At 52.1% G+C, this 17,319-nt stretch overlaps 1 protein-coding gene and 1 long non-coding RNA gene across 2 annotated transcripts; one reads left to right on the top strand and one right to left on the bottom strand.

Moving 5' to 3' along the window:
• Positions 1-376: 376 nt before the first annotated feature.
• Positions 377-10,742, bottom strand: LOC142451901 (uncharacterized). The gene is made up of 2 exons (XR_012785008.1): positions 10,235-10,742; positions 377-959 (listed from the first exon to the last, which is right to left on the bottom strand). It is a non-coding gene; the product is annotated as an uncharacterized LOC142451901 (long non-coding RNA).
• On the top strand, positions 3,208-7,699 carry LOC142450534 (cytochrome P450 2D6-like). The gene is made up of 9 exons (XM_075552578.1): positions 3,208-3,396; positions 4,644-4,815; positions 5,526-5,678; positions 5,764-5,924; positions 6,036-6,212; positions 6,351-6,492; positions 6,690-6,877; positions 7,236-7,377; positions 7,471-7,699. The coding sequence occupies exons 1-9, from the start codon at positions 3,208-3,210 to the stop codon at positions 7,647-7,649; spliced, it is 1,503 nt and encodes a 500-aa protein (XP_075408693.1). The 3' UTR covers positions 7,650-7,699.
• Positions 10,743-17,319: the final 6,577 nt, after the last annotated feature.

Below are 17,319 nucleotides of genomic sequence, written 5' to 3'. Positions count from 1 at the left end.
GGGTCAAGGGCTGACTGGCTTGGTCTCCGGTGTCCGGCCCATTCCTGCCGTGCCCCAACCTTGGGGACTGATGAAAGACCAGGCCTTGGCTTCAGGACAAGTGGCATCAGCCCTGGGTGGCCCACAAACACAAGTTACCTGTTTGCTTTTTGCTTCATTTTTATAAAGGAAACCGGAGCTTACCCACTGAGCAGCCCTGCCAGTGGTTACGTTGTGTTGTGTTGTTTCGTGGATTGTATACTTTATAATAGTTGGGTTTTAAAAAAAGAAAAACGTATCAAAAAAAAATCTTAAGGCCTTAAGAAGAAGTTAGTGCATCTTTCAGGTCAGTCTGCCGTGGAGATAAAACAGCTGTTTCACACATAGGTTTATTAAAAAAAAAAAAAAACGCTAAAAAATAATAAACTTCATTTTAACCTTGTTTCTCTCTTTTTAAAAACAAAAACAAGTCTTTTCTCTTCCTCCCCCGGGTCCGCTTCTGGAGAGGCCGCTTTCTGAGCTGTCCAGACCCCCAGCTGCTGCTCTGCCCCCAGCCTGGGCGGTGGGAGCCCTGGCCTGGGCAGGTCAGAGCTCCGCTAACAGTGGACACATTGCCAGTAAATATTGATCTTCACGGGTATTTAAAATGCAACGTAACTCGACATTTTATTGGACAGAAACAGTAGACATGATGTTACAAAGTAGAACTAGGACTCTAGAAGGCAGGTTGGTTTTGTTGCAGTGTTGTATCATTTCACATCCCACTAGAGCAGGGCGTGGTTGGCTCCCAGGGGCCTTGGCAGCAAGGGCAGGCAGGCAGACTGGACCGTAGGGATGTGGCTTCCCGAGCTGCTCAGATCTGCTTCCAGTCTCAGGTCCATGTCCAGCCTTGACTTGGCATTACTGAGGTACAAATCAAGTTCAAGCATCGATTTGGAGCCCCAAACTTAAAAGACGGCTATTTTGAGCAAGATGTCTTCCTGTGGGCAGATGCTTCCTATTAGGCAAAATTCTCCTTGTGGCATGCAGGTGAGCTGGGGGAGGAACGGCGAGGGGGCGGGGGGGGGGGGGGGGGGGAGCCACCTAGGGCTCCCAGGAACGCCCTCTGGTCCCAGCAGGGAGCCTCTGCTGCCTGAGGCCTATGCGCCCACAGCCCAAGTACCAGCACGCTGTGGCCAGTGCTGCATCGGGCAGATTGGGACACTGATTACAGCCCCAAAGTGGCAGATGAGGGGACAGCAGTCTGGGTGGAAAGGTGGGAATCTTGGCCCTCTTGGGTCCCTGCATAGAAGCTCCGGTTGCTTTGTGGTGGGCACAGTGAGCTGCCCTCCTTACAGGGGCCACCCGAGGGCCTACAGACACCAGGCATCAGAGGTGGCTGTGCTTCTAGAGGGTGGGGCAGGACAACAACAGGTAAGAGCAGGTATCAAAGAGCATCACGGTCCAGGTCCTGTGACAGACACCCGTCCTGCAGGCCAATTTGCACCACGTAGTTGAGCTGAGGCCTTCTGGTCTGTCAAGTGGCCTCGATCTCGGGGCCCAGGAACCCCCGTTCTCCACAGTCCAGCTGTGACAGCAGCTGGAGCCCACATCTCAAAGATTCCTTCACACCAAACCCTGTGACAGCCTTGGTCAGTGCCCCCACTGGAGCTGGCTTTGCATGGCCTGCCACTCATCTGGGAACAGGGGCCGCGTGGCACTTGTCTCCCCCCAGGGTCCAGCCGAGCACCAGTGAGGGGCGCTGCAGGGAAAGCCTGCATTGCCAGAGAGCATTGCTGTCACAAACTGAGCCACCGTCTAAGCCACACTGGCCCCCAGGGTCTCTGCTGAGTCCAAAGGGCATGGTCAGAGGAAACCTGGGGAAGAGACCCCTCACCTCCCCTTCCTCTCTGGGCAGTAGGGAGCCTTACCCCGGGAGAACCCCTCCAGATGCTGGAGCACTACGCTGTGTCCAGAAGGAGAGCTTGCCTCCCACTCCCAGGGCTGGGCAAGGAGGCTGAGGGGGAGTGTCCTGCACAGACCCTCCCTGCCCTCAGCTCCTGGAAAGCCCCTTCTCCGATGCCTGGACTCCTGCATCCCCACATTTATGTGTGTTTCAGCTTGTGGGTTTCAATCAGCTTCATCCACTTAACAGCTTAATCCCACACCTGTACCTGTTGAAGGAGGGGCTGAGGCCCTGGCCTGGCCAGTGTGGATACTCCCTGTTAGGAGGGAGGGGGTGGGAGAAGGAGCCTGGCAGCCATAGCACCAGCTGCAAAGCAGCAGGGGGTGGCACCAAAGCTAGTAGCTGTCCAGGGAGGCTGGGGTCCACTAAAGGATGCCAGAAGCAGATTTGGGAGGGAGAAGTTGGAGAGGCTGGGCAGCTGACCCAGCAGGACCGGAGGCCCAACCACCAGTGAGGCCGAAATGGCAGGCTTTGTGGCTGCAGCTGGCCATGGTGGGGGAGGGGTAGGAGGAGGCCCACACACCAGCTTGAGAAAGCTTCCTCACCCCAGTGGAATTCTATCCTCTTTGTCCCTGGAAGACTGAGCAGCTCCAGGTCTAGAAAGGGGTGGGGAGGAGAGGGAGCAGGCCCCCTCCTCAGAGGGCCCTAGTTTCCTTTCTCCCCTGAACGGCCCTGGTGCTGAGATTCCAGACGGCTCAGTCAGTCAGGGCGTGTCCACTCACTCCTCTGGCTACATGAGTAGTTACAGAGTGTGGGTTACTATGTGTATCTGTGTGGGAGCGGTTGCAGGGATGTGCCTCCTGTGGGAGTAGTAGGTGTTCAGTGTGTGTGTTCCCCAGGCAAGTGATAGTGACAAACCTAGAGAGTAAAGGCCACTCTAGGAGGTGGCAAGTGAGGGGTGGGAAAGTTGAGGTTTGTATCCTCTTAGGACATGGCAAGAGCCCTGGAGGAGGAATGATTAAGGAGGGTGTGTGCTTCTACCCGTCCTAATCCTAGATGGCAGCTGGATCTCAAGCACCGCCCCTGGAGGGGTGGGTCTGCTCTGCCCCTCCCCCAAACTTCACAGACTGGCTCCTCCCTCGCAGCCTTGGGCACTGAGGACCTTGGACTTGAGTGCACAACAAGTTGGCTGGGGGTGGAAGGCAAAGACCAGTCCTCACCCCCTTATAAGCCAGAGCTGGGCTGAGGAAGCTGCTTTGGTTCGAGGGTGCCAGGTGTGCACAGGATTGTCCAGAGTCGACTTGTGGAAGCTGCTTCCCAGCCAGGGAGACAGTGAGGCAGCCATGGGCCTGCTGACCGGGGAGGGTTTGGCGCCCCTGGCCGTGGCCGTGACCATCTTCCTGCTCCTGGTGGACCTGATGTACCGGCGTGTGCGCTGGGCTGCTCGCTACCCACCAGGGCCTCTGCCACTGCCCGTGCTGGGGAACATGCTGCAGTTGAACTTCAAGGACTTGCCACACAGCATGGCCCAGGTGAGGCCGGTGGGCTGGGACGTAGGAGGTGTGGACATTGTCCTGTGGGATATAGAAGGATTTCTCCCAAGCTGTCTCCCCAAATATATGTCAAACAGCTGCTTGGGAATGACCATACACATGGAGGTCATCAGAAGCAGATCAGGGGTTATTCTCTCTAAGAGCTATCAGCCATGTAGAGCAAGCAGCCATCACTGTCTATCCCACAACAAATATGGCCCACTCCCTTCTGATAAGGAGAGTAGTTGTCTGTTTCCTGTAGGAGACCCCAGAGAGGTCAAACCCGCCCAAGGGTGACCAAGGTTAGGCCGCCATCTTGAATCTATGGTCTGCTCTTCTTCTCACATGTATATCCCCAATATCTCCTCTCCTATTGCATGTATGTCCCTAGACCACCCCCTCTCATTACTGGATTACCTATAGCACAATCCCTTCCTGTGATGTATGTCCTCACCTGTAATTAGGGGACTGCTTGTCCCCAGAGAAGATAAAAAGCTTGGGCTAGCATTAAATATCTCTCTCCTTCTACGTGGACCATCAAGTGGAGTTGAGGTGAGCATGCTACCATGAATCGTGTCTGACTCCATTTATTTCAATACTACTATCTCTCATGCTCTCTATTACTTTACTATGATCTTTACTTATTATCGCTGTACAATTGCCCTACCGAACCCATAATGATGTCTTAGGGGCTGGCTTCCCCTGACATTCTCCCAGTGCTGGACAGTGGATGACAGGTGAAACCAAAGAGAACAAAGGCTCACCCAGAAGACAACAGGTTAATCAAGGGGCGGGGTTGGTGCTGCATGAGGAGCCCCCATTGGATTGTTTTTAAAAACAGCACAAAAGCTTCAGAAAGGGGAGTGGGCCGGGCTGCAGGCCAGATTATGCAAGACCAAATCTGGTCCTGAGCCAGGAAAATGGGCCTTGCGAATGGGGGGGGCTGGGCACTGAGCACCGTGAAATCAAGATTTAGAGAGGGCAGAGGTGAAAGACCTTGTTCCCATCTTTTTCTGGGACTTTGAGCCAGACTGTCCACCTCCCCAAGCCTTGGTTCCGCTGCCTCTGCACACAGGCCACCAGGGTAAACTGCAAAATCACATCTGGGCATTGAGAGAATGGCCCCAAGGTCAGGCCTTTTATTTTTGAACCGTTATTAACGGCCTAGACCAGTTGGTTGCTGGGTGAAAATGGGTATCTCCGTGGTGGGGTCCCGGCCTGACAGTCACCCTGGCCTCGGCCTGCAGCTGCGGCGCCGCTTCGGGGATGTGTTCAGCCTGCAGATGTGCTGGAAGCCAGTGGTCGTAGTCAATGGGCTGGAGGCTGTGAGCGAGGCGCTGGTGCTCCACAGCGAGGACACAGCCGACCGCCCGCCCATGCCAGTTTACAAGCACCTTGGCTTCGGGCCACAAGCCCAAGGCAAGTGACTACGAGGTCGGGGGCCATGTTCTGCAGGGGACTAGGCTGACAGTGACCCATCTAGGATGTCAGTGACCTACCGAGGAGTCAAGGGCGAGAGAAGGGATGGGGTATGGTCTCTCCTGAGTGATGGGGGAACGTAGCGTAGGCGGAGTCTGTCTAGTACTGGAAAGAGGATAGGGCGGAGTCTCTCCTGGGCGAGGGCATGGCAGGGGTGGGGCCTGTCCCGGGCAGGGGTGGGGCCTGTCCTGCAGAGAAAGCAATCAGCCCACAGACTAAGGACAGGGCGGGTCTGTACCACTAGTGTGTTACCACCCACCCAGGGCTCTGATCTGGGAGCTCCAGTAAAAAGAGCAAGGAAAAAAAAAAAAGAAAGAAAATGATTAGGGCAAAGAATGTACGGATGTGCTTTATACAATTGATGTATGTATATGTATATGTATCGATTGTGATAAGAGTTGTATGAGCCCCTAATAAAATGTAAAAAAATAAATAAATTAATTTTTTTAAAAAAAGAGCAAGGAACCTTGGTCACTGAGCAGGTGGGAGAGGGACCTATCTTGGGCATTGGGACTTGGTGAGATTGAGGTCTGTCCCGGGGAGGGGTGCAGGAGGACTAGGGTGACTTCTATCCCAAACAAGGGTGAGGAGGGGGACTGGAGGGCCGCAGGACACTTCCTGGCCCCGCCCACGAGCCCGTCAGCCCACAGGTGTGATCTTGGCACGCTATGGGCACGCGTGGCGGGAGCAGCGGCGCTTCTCTCTGTCCACGCTGCGCAACTTCGGCCTGGGCAAGAAGTCTCTTGAGCAGTGGGTGATCGAGGAGGCCGACTGCCTCTGCGCCGCCTTCGCCGCCGAGGATGGTGAGAGCTGGGCAGCAGGAGCTGAGGGCGCCCAGGGGATGACCTGCCGGCCGTGGGGCGCTTGTGAACCACCCCCTCTTTGCAGGACGCCCCTTCAGCCCCAACACCCTCCTGAACAAAGCTGGGAGCAATGTCATCGCCTCCCTCACCCACGGGCGCCGCTTTGAATATGACGACCCCACCTTCCTCAAGCTCCTGGTGGCGGTGGAGGAGGGCCTGAAGGAGGCCTCCACCTTCCTCCGAGAGGTACAGGAGGGACAGGGGACAGGAAGGGTCAGGCAGGCAGGTCAGCCTCCAGGAGAGCCCTGGTTCACTGATGGAGCAAGATAACACCCAAATCCCTGATGTATCCTCCAGCTGCTGAATGCATGCCCCATACTACTGCGCATCCCCGGACTGGCCAGCAAGGTCTTCTCGGGACTAGGAGCCTTTATGGACCTGCTGGATGGGCTGGTCACTGAGCACCGGGAGAGTCGAGAGCCAGGCCAGCCACCCCGAGACCTGACCGATGCCTTCCTAGACCAAGTGGACAAGGTGCAGGCAGCAGCCAGGGCCTGGGAGTGGGGATTGTGCACCGCCCCTCCAGTGAAGCAGGGACTCCACCAGGGTGGGGCTGTCTGGGCATTCCCGCTCTTCCCTCTCCCCCTTCTAACTCCTCTGTGCTCGGCCCAGGACCAGGGAAACCCGGAGAGCAGCTTCACTGATGAGAACCTGCGTATGGTGGTCGCGGACCTGTTTTCTGCTGGGATGGTGACCACCTCCACCACACTCGCCTGGGCGCTCCTCCTCATGATCCTGCACCCAGACGTGCAGCGTGAGAACCGGGCAGGACGTTGAGGGTGGACAGGCTGTTACCCCCACCCCTCCCACTCCCCAGCTCCATTTGTACAGCAGGGTCAGTGGTACGGCAGAGCTGGGCCCGGGCTGCCGACACCGGGGCATGTGGACACATGGCTACAGAGGAGTGGGAAGGGCCCTGGGTTCTAGCTCACTTGGGGACCCCTCTGCCAGGTCGTGTCCAGCAGGAGATCGACGAGGTGATAGGGCAGGAGAAGAGACCTGAGCTGGGGGACCAGGCCCGCATGCCCTACACCACAGCCGTGGTGCACGAGGTGCAACGCTTTGGAGACATAGTGCCACTAAACGTGCCTCACATGACGACCCGCGACACTGAAGTGCAGGGCTTCATCATCCCCAAGGTAGGGCTGCGACCCACTCACCCTGGACTCAGGGCCACCTGCCAGCTCACAGCCCCTGCAAGGTCTTGGCCAGGGGATGCCTATAGGTCCTAGTCTGTCTGTCCATCCATCCTGTGTGTCCAGCCTTCTAGGCATGAGGTCCAGTTCCAGCCTGCAGGAGACATTGCACCTGCCGTGGGAGACTCGTCCCCTGATCTGTGGTGGGAGCAGGAGGGTTAGGGTGTTGTCCCAAGGGAAACTTTCCTTGGGTGGGTTCAGGGTGTACCCGGAGGGGAGTGTGTGTCTGAGTGTACAGTGGTGGCTGGGGCCACAGCATCCCCTGCCCAGGCCCCCAGCCACACCAGCGTCTCCTAAACAGGGGACAATGCTCTTCCTGAACCTGTCATCGGTGCTGAAGGATGAGAGCTTCTGGGAGAAGCCCTTCCGCTTCCACCCAGAGCACTTCTTGGATGCCCAGGGCCACTTCGTGAAGCAGGAGGCCTTCATGCCTTTCTCAGCAGGTGCCTGGGGGGTGCCCGGTCCACAAGCCTTGGTGAGGGATGGATGGGGGACCCCAGCCCCCAGACTTACTGAGCCAGTGTGCCCACCCCCAGGCCGCCGCACCTGCCTCGGGGAGCCCCTGGCGAGGATGGAGCTGTTCCTCTTCTTCACCCGCCTCCTGCAGCGCTTCAGCTTCTCGGTGCCCCCCGGACAACCCCTGCCCAGCGACCATGGTGTCTATGCCCTCATGGTGTCCCCAGCCCCCTTCCAGCTCTGTGCTGTGCCCCGCTAGTTGCCCGGGGCCCGGCCACTTCCCAGCCTGACCCTGAAAATAAAGTTGCTTTCTCCTGGCATCTCATCCCCCCAACACCCTAGGCTAGCCCCTGCATGACTGGGTCTCAGAAGCCAGCAAGCCAGTCCCTCTGCCCATTTGAGAAGCGGATATATTGAGGTTCAGAAGGCAGCAGCCTGCCCTCCCTCCCTGCCCTCATCAATGTCCACCAAAGGCGATGCAGAGGCCCCACTCCTGGGTTGTGGTGTGGGGTGTACGGTGAGACTGGAGTGCTAAGAGGAGTTGACCCTGATAGGGAGGGCCTCCCTCAGCCTGGTACCCCCAACTTAAGCCCCCCTCACCCATCCTACACCGGGTACTCCACCATCCCACCTGTTTCCTCACGTTAGTGTTCCCCTAAAGGGTGGGGAAACAGGGCTGGGCAATGGCATGCGAGGGTGGTAACAGATCCCCAAGTAGTCCTTGGGTGTCATTGCTCCCTGCGAAGGCCTAGGGGTAGTTCAGGAGTGAGGAACGTCCCTGAGCCTCAGAGCCTCGCAGCCTCCCTAAAGTTGGATTGTACCCACCTGGCCCAATGATGACGCCTACAACCAGACCCAGTGTGACCCAGAGCCGGACTGCCAGCCCAGGGCACCCCCTCTGCCAACCCAGCCTTTCCCTGGGTTTGTGCTCCCCCTTGGGCCCAGAAGAGGTTGCCCCAGGTGGCCCCCAAGTTCCATCTCCCTCTGCAGAATGTGCTGACCTATCTATCACCCCCACCGTGTGCACAGGAGCTGCTGCCCCCCACCTCTCTCGCGACCCTGACAAGAGCTGGCTCTGGACGGGCACACCGGCAGCACCCAAGCGTCCATGACAACTGTCTGGTTCCCTGAGTCTCAGGCACACCCCGACACACTAGGGTGACAGCTGGATCAGAGACCACACACACCCAGGACTGGAATCTACCTCAGAGGACTCTCCGTGTGAGGCATGACATAGAGCCCCTTCTCCCCAGCTCCACGGGGAACTAGATGTGTCCTTGAACCAGCAAGGTCACCCTGCAGTTGCCCTCTGTCCAGGCAGGGAGTGGTGGCAGGAGGTGGTGCCCCATGACTTGTCACATGTGTGGATGTGGCAGAGCAGGCTTGAGAAGATGGGCCCAAGCAGGAGGTGCTATAACTCATGGAGTTTATGGGGCACAGTGTTGCCTGTGGTTCTGACGTTAGAAGCAGGGAATCAGTTCAGCCCAAGCCTCCGCAGGAGGGGGCACGGCCTTCTGTACCTTTCACCTTGTTCCCCATCCGCTATAGAGGCCTCTACAATGCAAAAGGAGGTGCCCTGTGGGTCCCTAGCTGGGAGGAACCTTTCCTAGGATGTGGGACTGCACCCATGTCCAAACTCACTGCCATGGTGTTGATGCCAACCCGTAGCAACCCTGTAGGACAGGGTGGAACTGCCCTGTGGGTCCCGAGACTGTCTCTGTAAGGGAGCAGAAAGCCCCACCTTTGACAGAGGGTAGATCTGCGGTCGCCCAAGGGGAATGGCCCTACAGTCTCCCAAACCAGGGTGGGAGCAGGAGGGTGGGCTGGCTGGCAGGTGGGGCAGGAAGCCCATATGTGCAGCATGGTGACAGCATTGCTACCTTATCAGAGGGCCTGACAGCCACCTGGTTTGGGACCCTTTTCATTTCCTGGGGAGTAGGAGTACAGCCAGCTTGCTGCCCCACCTTCAAATCTACCCCTAAAGGGCAGGGCAGCCATGCCACCCCTCTCTCCCTGTCCCAAGGCCAGTCCACAGTGGCCCAGGGTCCCTCAGTAGAACCTGGTCAGGGCTGTCCTCTCCCAGTTGGGGCTCTGGGCCACCACCTGCTCTCATTTCATCCTCTTAAGCCTAAGCCTGTGGGCTCCCTCCCTTGAGCCTTCACCACGCCCACTCCTGAGCGGAGGGTCAGCCTCCTGGTGGGCAGCAAAGTCAGGTCTCCCTGTGGCCTGGGGGTCAAGGGTGTGTGTGTGTGTGGAGGGGGGGGCCAAGGGTGTGTGTGTGTGTGTGTGTGTTGGGGGGAGAGTGCTGTGCTTGTGAGAGGGGCTGATGGGTAAAAAAGCAGTGACCACAGAAAGGCCCTCAGAAAGCCTGCTCTTCATTCCTGTTTCCAGAAAACCCTTCCCCCACTCCAGTTTGGTAGGGTGGGGGGTTCCCTGCTGGGCCCTGATCTGGGAGTCCTGGGTCTACAGGAGTCCTGAGGAGGCAGCCAAGCCCCAGACCCTTGCAGTCAGGAATCCCTCACCTCGGACCCCTGCTGCCTCCCACTCTGGGATGTGCATCTCTACAGAGGGAACAAGGACAAGTGACACCAGCTGAGGTGACTGGAGGACCTTCCCTGACTACCATTCCCTGACAGCAGCGTCTCCTCACAGGACAGTCTCCCCACCGCCAAGAAGGAGTCCCAGCCCTCATTCACCTGACTGGTCCCGGGGCAGCATTTCTCCATCATCCACCACCCACACTCAGGTCTTGTGGTCTCTTTTATGGGCTGCACAACAGAGAGGGGGGAGGCTGAGGGGAGGTCTCCCTGCTCAGTCCACTGTCAGGCACTTCTGCGTACATACCACCGAGTGTCTACAGAAAACTTCTAAAGCAGTCCCTCAGAAAGCAAACGATGGTGCGGTGGGGTTGGTTACCAAGGAGTCGGTTCTGGGATCAACAATAGAATCCAGCCTGCGGGGAACAGACGTCTGTCTTGAAAAAAGTACAATTGCATTGGTTTCTAGAAGTAATGCTGGCCAGACTTCATCTCACACGTTGGGCATGGTCTCTGTCAGGAGAGGCCGGTGTCTGGACAAGGGCATCACCTTTGATTAAGGAAAGGGTCGGCAGACACGAGGACAACGACCATCGATGAGATGGATTACCACAATGTCAGCCACCAGGAGTTCAAACAGTTGTGCTTTCAGGATGGACTGGTTTGCTCTCCTAGCAGACTGTGATACTTTCAGTGCCCTTCACGAACACCACCACTCACTGCATCGATTCCATTGCGGCCTTCCATATCGCACTGATTATGAGGCAGGCACACCTTAGTCCTCAAAGTGACATCTTCCACTTGAGCACTTTAAAGTAGTCGTGCCATCCCCTCACAGTAGGGTCATAAGAAAGGGAGGAGTCAGCCAGGGTGCCGTATAGCACCAATGAAACACACATTCCCCCAGTTCCTTAATGCTTCCCCCCCGCCCCCACTATCATGACCCCAGTTCTACCTTACAAATCCAGCTAGACCAGAGCATGTGCTTGGGTACAGAAAAGACATCTCAACACACGGAATCCAGGGCAGATAAGCCCCTTTAGGAACAGTAATGGCTACAGCCATACCATGGTGGGGGGAGAAGGGGGAACCAATCACAATGATTGACGTATAGCCCATCCCCCAGGAAGACAAACAACAGAAACATGGGTGAAAGGAGACAGTGAATGGTGTAAAATATAAAAATAATTTTTAATTTTCAAGGGGTTATGACGGGGAAAGGGAGGGAAAAGAGCTGATACCAATGATTCAAGTTGAAAGGAAATGTTTTGAAAACGATGAGGGCAACTTATGTACAAATGTGCTTGATTCATTGGATGTATGGATTGTTATCAGAGTGGTCAGAGCCTCCAACAAAATGATTTTTTTTCCAAAAAGCAAATAAAGTAGTCCTGGAAAGATTTGCGCATGCAAGACATTGTTTGCTCTCTTGCCTGCTGCTGACACTGACGGGATCATGATGGTGTCCACTGGTCACTTGGAAGACACACCTGATTCTTCTTTTTATCCTGGTGTTTTCAAGCCCTGTGCTTTTAACAAGCAAGGTTGTGCCATCTGCTTTCTCAGGTTACCCACGAGCACTCCTCTAACCCTGAGACCTCCTTCTTCGTACCCTCCAGGTTCCCGTACACACGGATCACCTGTGGGCAAAGAATACACCCGGACTCGCACCTTTCCTGCTTTTCAACCGCGCTCTGTTCCAACAAGTGCTTCTTGGTTTCACAGGAGCACAGGGAAGGGTTCTGGAATTCCCATTCATCTCAAGACTATCCATAATTTGTTGTGATCCACACAGTCAACAAGTCAACATCTTTCTGGTACTCTGCTTTCAGCCAAGATTCATCTGATGTCAGTAATGATATTCCTTATTCCACCTCCTCTTCTGCTACAACCGTTATCGTCGGCAAAATTTTACATGCATGTGATCTTAATGGTATTGCTTGATGATTGCCACATTCCGCTGGGTCACCTCTCTCTGAGATGAGAACAAACATGCCTTCTTCCAGAGCTGCATGGGATTGTTGGGCATTTGCACTAGTGTGTTCTGTCGACTCCTGGAGCCTTGTTTTTGACCAAGGCTGTCAGTGTAGCTTGGACTTCTTCCTCAATACCATTAAGTCTTGATCATATGCAACCTCTTAAAATGGTTGAATGGCCCCCAATTTCTTTTTTAACTTTGTATATTCCTTCCTTTTTTTTTTGGTTTGGATACTTGCTGTATCATTTACTATTCTGTGCATAGAATCTTTCAAGATTGCAACTTTATTTTTATCTTTGGCTCTTTCAGTGTGAGAATGCTGAATGTGTCCTTCTGTTCTGGTTTCTAACTCCAGGTCTTTGCACATTTTGTTGTCTTACTTTAAGCTGCCCGTTGAACCTGCCCGCTCAGGTTTTACTTCATCACTTCTTCCCGTTGCTGTAGCTTCTCTATGGTAAAGAGCAAGTTTCAGAGTCTCTTCTTCTTTTTAAAATCATTTTATTGGGGGCTCGTACAATTCTTATCACAATCCATATATACATCCATTGTATCAAGCACATTTGTACATTTGTTGCCATCATCATTCCCAAAACCTTTGCTTTCTACTTGAACCCTTGGTATCAGCTCCTCATTTTCCCCTCCCTCCCCACTCCGCCCTCCCTCGTGAACCCTTCATAATTCATGAATTATTTTTTCATATCTTGCCCTGTCCGATGTCTCCCTTCACCCAGGGAGGAGGTTATATATATTATATGTACATCCCTGTAATCAGTTCCCCCTTTCCATCCCACCCTCCCTTGACCCTCCAGGTATCTCCTCTCACCACTGGTCCTGAAGGAGTCATCTGTCCTGGATTGCCTGTGTTTCCAGTTGCTATCTGTACCAATGTACATCCTCTGGTCTAGCCAGATTTGTAAGGTAGAATTGGGATCATGATAGTGGAGGGAGGAAGCATTTAAGAACTAGAGTAAGGTTTTATGTTTCATCGTTGCTACCCTGCATACTGAGTGGCTCATCTCCCCATGACCCTTCAGAAAGGGAGTGTCCAGTTGCCTGCAGATGGGCTTTGGGTCTCCACTCTGCACTTACCCTCATTTACAATGATATGATTTTTTGTTTTTTGATGTCTGATACTTGATCCCTTCGACACCTCATGGTCACACAGGCTGGTGTGCTTCTTCCATGTGGGCTTTGTTGCTTCAGAGCAAATGGCCACTTGTTTATCTTCAAGACTTTAAGACCCCATATGCTATATATTTTGATAGCCGGGCACCATCTGCTTTCTTCACCACATTTGCTTATGCACACATTTGTCTTAAGTGATCATATTGGGAAGGTGGGCACCCACTGATAGGATTTTTTTTGTTCTTTGATGTCTGATACGTGGTCCCTTCAACATCTTGTGCTCACACAGGCTGGTGTGCTTCTTCCATGTGGGCTTTGATGCTTCTGAGCTAGATGGTTGCTTGCTTATCAGAACCATTGGTCCCGTTGTTTTCTCCTCCAGACTGTTCATCCAGCCTATCTGATCTAGATAAATCTATAGAGTTAATAATATGCACCAAAAAAACAAGGCATAGCAAGACAAGTGACATATGAGAACACAGCGATGACAACAAAAAAGAAAACCAGTGGCCCATAAAACAATAAATTAATTAAAAGAAAAAAGTTTTTAAAAAGAAAGAAAAACCTGTAAATAGATCAAGGACTGGTTTTTTAACTCTAGGCATGTCCTTCAGTCAAGTCCGATGGGGTGCCACGCTCTGGCCCCAGAGTCTATCCCTTACACTCCCGTGGGCACCCCCTGCTGAGAGTCTCTTCTGATGTCGACTCCGGTCCTTCTTTTCTTTTTAATGACCTTTGACCTTCCGGGCGTATGATGTTCTAAGTGTTATCCCACCACTCATCTGCCCTTCACCCATTGCTCTGCAATGTGCCAAATCTATTTGAGAGATAGTCTCTAAATTCAAGTGACATATAATCAAGATCATATTTGGGCTCTTGTGGACTTGCTTTAATTTTTTCTAGCTTCAACTTGAACTTACATGTGACCAAATATAGTTTGTCCCACAGCCAGTCTCTGACCTCAGTTGGCTTATGACATTGGACTTCTCCATGGTCGCTTTCAATATGTAGTCAATTTGATTGATGTGGATTCCATCTGGTCAAGTTCGTGTCTATCGTTGCTGTTGTGTTGTTGAAAAACAACTTTTCAGTGAATTAAGTCTTGGTTTTGGAAAATACCAAGCCTTATTTTCCAACTACAGATTCTGTGTTTTTCTAGCTTTTGCATTCCAATTACTAGTAATCATCAATGCATCTTGAGTGCATATTTGATCACTTTGAGACCAAGATGCTGCTAGACTTTTTCACATCTTCATCACTCTTTAGTGTGTGCTATGTAAATTTACATAATACGGACAGGCCTTCTTCGTGGAGCCCTGGTGACACAGTAGATACATGTTGGGCTGCGGTCTGCAAGGCAGCAACTCAAAAGCAGTTTCTCCTCAGGAAAAAGAAGGGACTTTCTAGTCCGTGTTAGGGCGGGCTACCGAGAGAAACGAATCCAGTGACACTTGTCTACGTGTAAGAAAGTCCTTCATATCAGAGAGTAATTGATGACCAGGAAAACAGCCCAGTCCAACTGAAGTCCGTCAGCCTGATACTAGTCCATAAGTCCCTCTGCAGACTCACGCTCCCACATGCAGTGATGCAGAACTGCAGGGCGATAACAGGCCAGGGGGTAAAAAGTCTGTGGATCCAGTGGTGGGGGAAGCACCCCAGGGCTCTGGCAGGTCCCCACAGGGCTCCTCTACAAGAAGTTGAAGGCAGTGGGAGTGGCCCCCATCACACATTGAAAGGAGACATCATTTGGGCAGAGAGCTTCGAAGAATACATGATAAGAAACACTACCATCACATGCATGCTGACTCCTAGCTATCCTACAGGACGGGGTAGGACTGCTCCTGTGAGTTTCTGAGATGGAACCTCCTAACGGGAGTACAACACGCAGCCTTTCTCTTGAGGAGCAGCTGGTGAATTTGAACTGCTGACCTGGAGGCACTTGCAGTTAGCAGCCCATGGCGTCACGCACACTGCCACCAGAGCCTCTGGGAATTAATGATATACAAAAAGAAAATCGCAGAAATCACGGTTAAACACAAGGAAGAGTAACCAGAGTGTACTGTAGAACTTGGCTGGGATACGGTTTAGTCTTAGTGATGTCAACACTGAGCACCGTGATCGGAACCCACCCCTGCATTCCCACAGGCTTTACTGGACCCTCGTCACCATGGTGGACTCCACTCTGAGAAACCAGCTCCTCCTCATCTGCCAGTTGAGTCCCTCGGACCTGAGAGGCCCCTTTTCCGGGACTCCCTCCAATAATATTCGGCTTCCCGTTTTGAGGTCTTCGTATCTGACTGTGTTTCGAAGCAAATGGTTTCCGGTGGCTCCTTCCTTCAGAGTGGGGAGCCAGTCCTTCTTCTTCGACTCTGTGCAGTGGTTTTTTTATACCCCACAAAAGGCATAAACATTGCGAATATCTTTCATTGATGAAGGGATAAACAAACTCCTACATCCACACAATGGATGCACATCCATGGGAACAACGTAGGACAAAGTACGGACACAATGTGGAAAATACATTGTGCTACAGAAACCAGACTCACCAGGCTAGGTGCTGTGTTTTCCCAACGACATGACATCCTTGCAAAGGGAATACTAGGTGGACCTTTTGTATGTGTTAGTCATTTAAACCATGAAATACAAAGTTGATTCAACATGTACCCCCTTTCCTAATTCGCCATCTTAAATAGAGATGACAGACAGAGACAACCCTTAAGGACAGAAGGCTGTTCATTGGTTGATAGGGTGTTGGGAAGGACTTCAAGGGAGAATGGCGGAAGGTTTGAGAGGGATGGAACGGTCTCATCGGGATTATGAAGTTATGGAAGTGTAGACATTTATCAAAATGCTCAGAATTTGCACACGACCTTTGTATTTTACATAAATTATCCTAATTTTTAATTAAGAAAAAGAGCTGCCGGAGGGGAAAATGCAACCTTACACACACACACACACACACACACACACACACACACACACACCTCAAATTGATCACACACTGTAATGTAAAACTAGAAAACGTCTAGAAAAAAAAATCATAGAAGGAAATCTTCAGAATCTGAGCTAAGCAAAAATGACTGCATTCGCACTCAGCCTCCTTCCTGCTCAGGTGTGGCTTCAGCTGGAGCCTCGCAGGGCAGGAGATGCCTGGGGCCTGTGACCTAGAGTAGCGCACAGGTATGAATAATAGTTCAAGTCTGCACTCAAAAGGGCCCCAATAAAACAATGCTGCAGAAAGAAAAAAAGGAAAGAAACAGAATGGAAAGAGTAAAAAAGTTCAAGTGGTAGAAAACGTGCTGAATGGGAGGGTGGAAAGGAAGGGACTGACAGATGCTGACACTACGAGGGAACCTGGAGAACATGGGGCCTGTCCAGAATCCAGCGAAGCATTTCTTAATTCTCAAAAAGCTGGCAAAGAAAACATGATACAAAAAGGAAATCTTTATCGGACAGTGAATCTGATGACAAGGAAAAAAGAGAAGCTGCTGACAGACCCAGGGGCTATGCCCAAAGCCTTGATCTTGAGTCAATAATTGGGGCCACAGCCAGCAGTGGGAGGTGAATGGTTCTCAGAAATGGAAAGATTCCGATGAGACAGGCTTGGGGCAAGAGAGGCAAACATGACCTGAACTGTGTTTCATGAGGAGAAACTAACTTGACATTCTTGTCCAGAAGATAGAAGTTCATTATTTGGTGGCAGTGATACCGATGGGTATAATTTGACTCTTGTGTTTTATTTATAGATAATATAAACTGCATATTTTAATTAACGACCTTCTAATGGAAATCAAGTTTGGTATGTTTGTCTTGAAAGAGTATTGTAGTTGTTGGAGTTATTTTGCTGTTTTTGCATCGAGAGCACTGGTTGCTTTGAAGGAACAGAGCTTTTTGTAGTTGCTGCATTTACCAGAAAAGAAATTTTACTCAGTCATTACTCAATCAGAGCTTGTATTCATCCAGAACGTATGCCTTACGACCAGTCTGGATTGTGTGTGCGTGTGCGTGTGTGTTTACATTTACCAAAAACTAAACTATTCCAAACAAAATTGACACTTAACAATCATATGTAGAATGATTTTCTATCATTCTGAGCAGCTCAAGAAATAGATCGATCACCTTAAGTAAATGGGGAAAAAATTGTAAGCTATAAGCTATTCAAACAAATAAATGATCCAGAGAAGAAAACTGACTGATATTGGCAAGACTGATACGCAGGGCATAGAGCACCAATAGTCCCTCTTGGCTCGCCCTTTCTTTACAGAAAATGAAACCTCTGCCTTACACTG

This window comes from Tenrec ecaudatus, chromosome 6, assembly GCF_050624435.1.
Source record: "Tenrec ecaudatus isolate mTenEca1 chromosome 6, mTenEca1.hap1, whole genome shotgun sequence".
Lineage (NCBI taxonomy): Eukaryota > Metazoa > Chordata > Mammalia > Afrosoricida > Tenrecidae > Tenrec > Tenrec ecaudatus.
This window is presented reverse-complemented; position numbering and strand designations above follow the sequence as displayed.

What these genes read in the sequence shown, in the direction of transcription:
- LOC142450534 (XM_075552578.1), top strand. Translation starts at nt 3,208, where the DNA reads ATGGGCCTGCTGACCGGGGAGGGTTTGGCGCCCCTGGCCGTGGCCGTG. An exon ending in CGCCTTCGCCGCCGAGGATG is followed by an intron (nt 5,679 to 5,763) that starts GTGAGAGCTGGG and finishes CCCTCTTTGCAG; the next exon opens with GACGCCCCTTCAGCCCCAAC. An exon ending in CTTCATGCCTTTCTCAGCAG is followed by an intron (nt 7,378 to 7,470) that starts GTGCCTGGGGGG and finishes GCCCACCCCCAG; the next exon opens with GCCGCCGCACCTGCCTCGGG.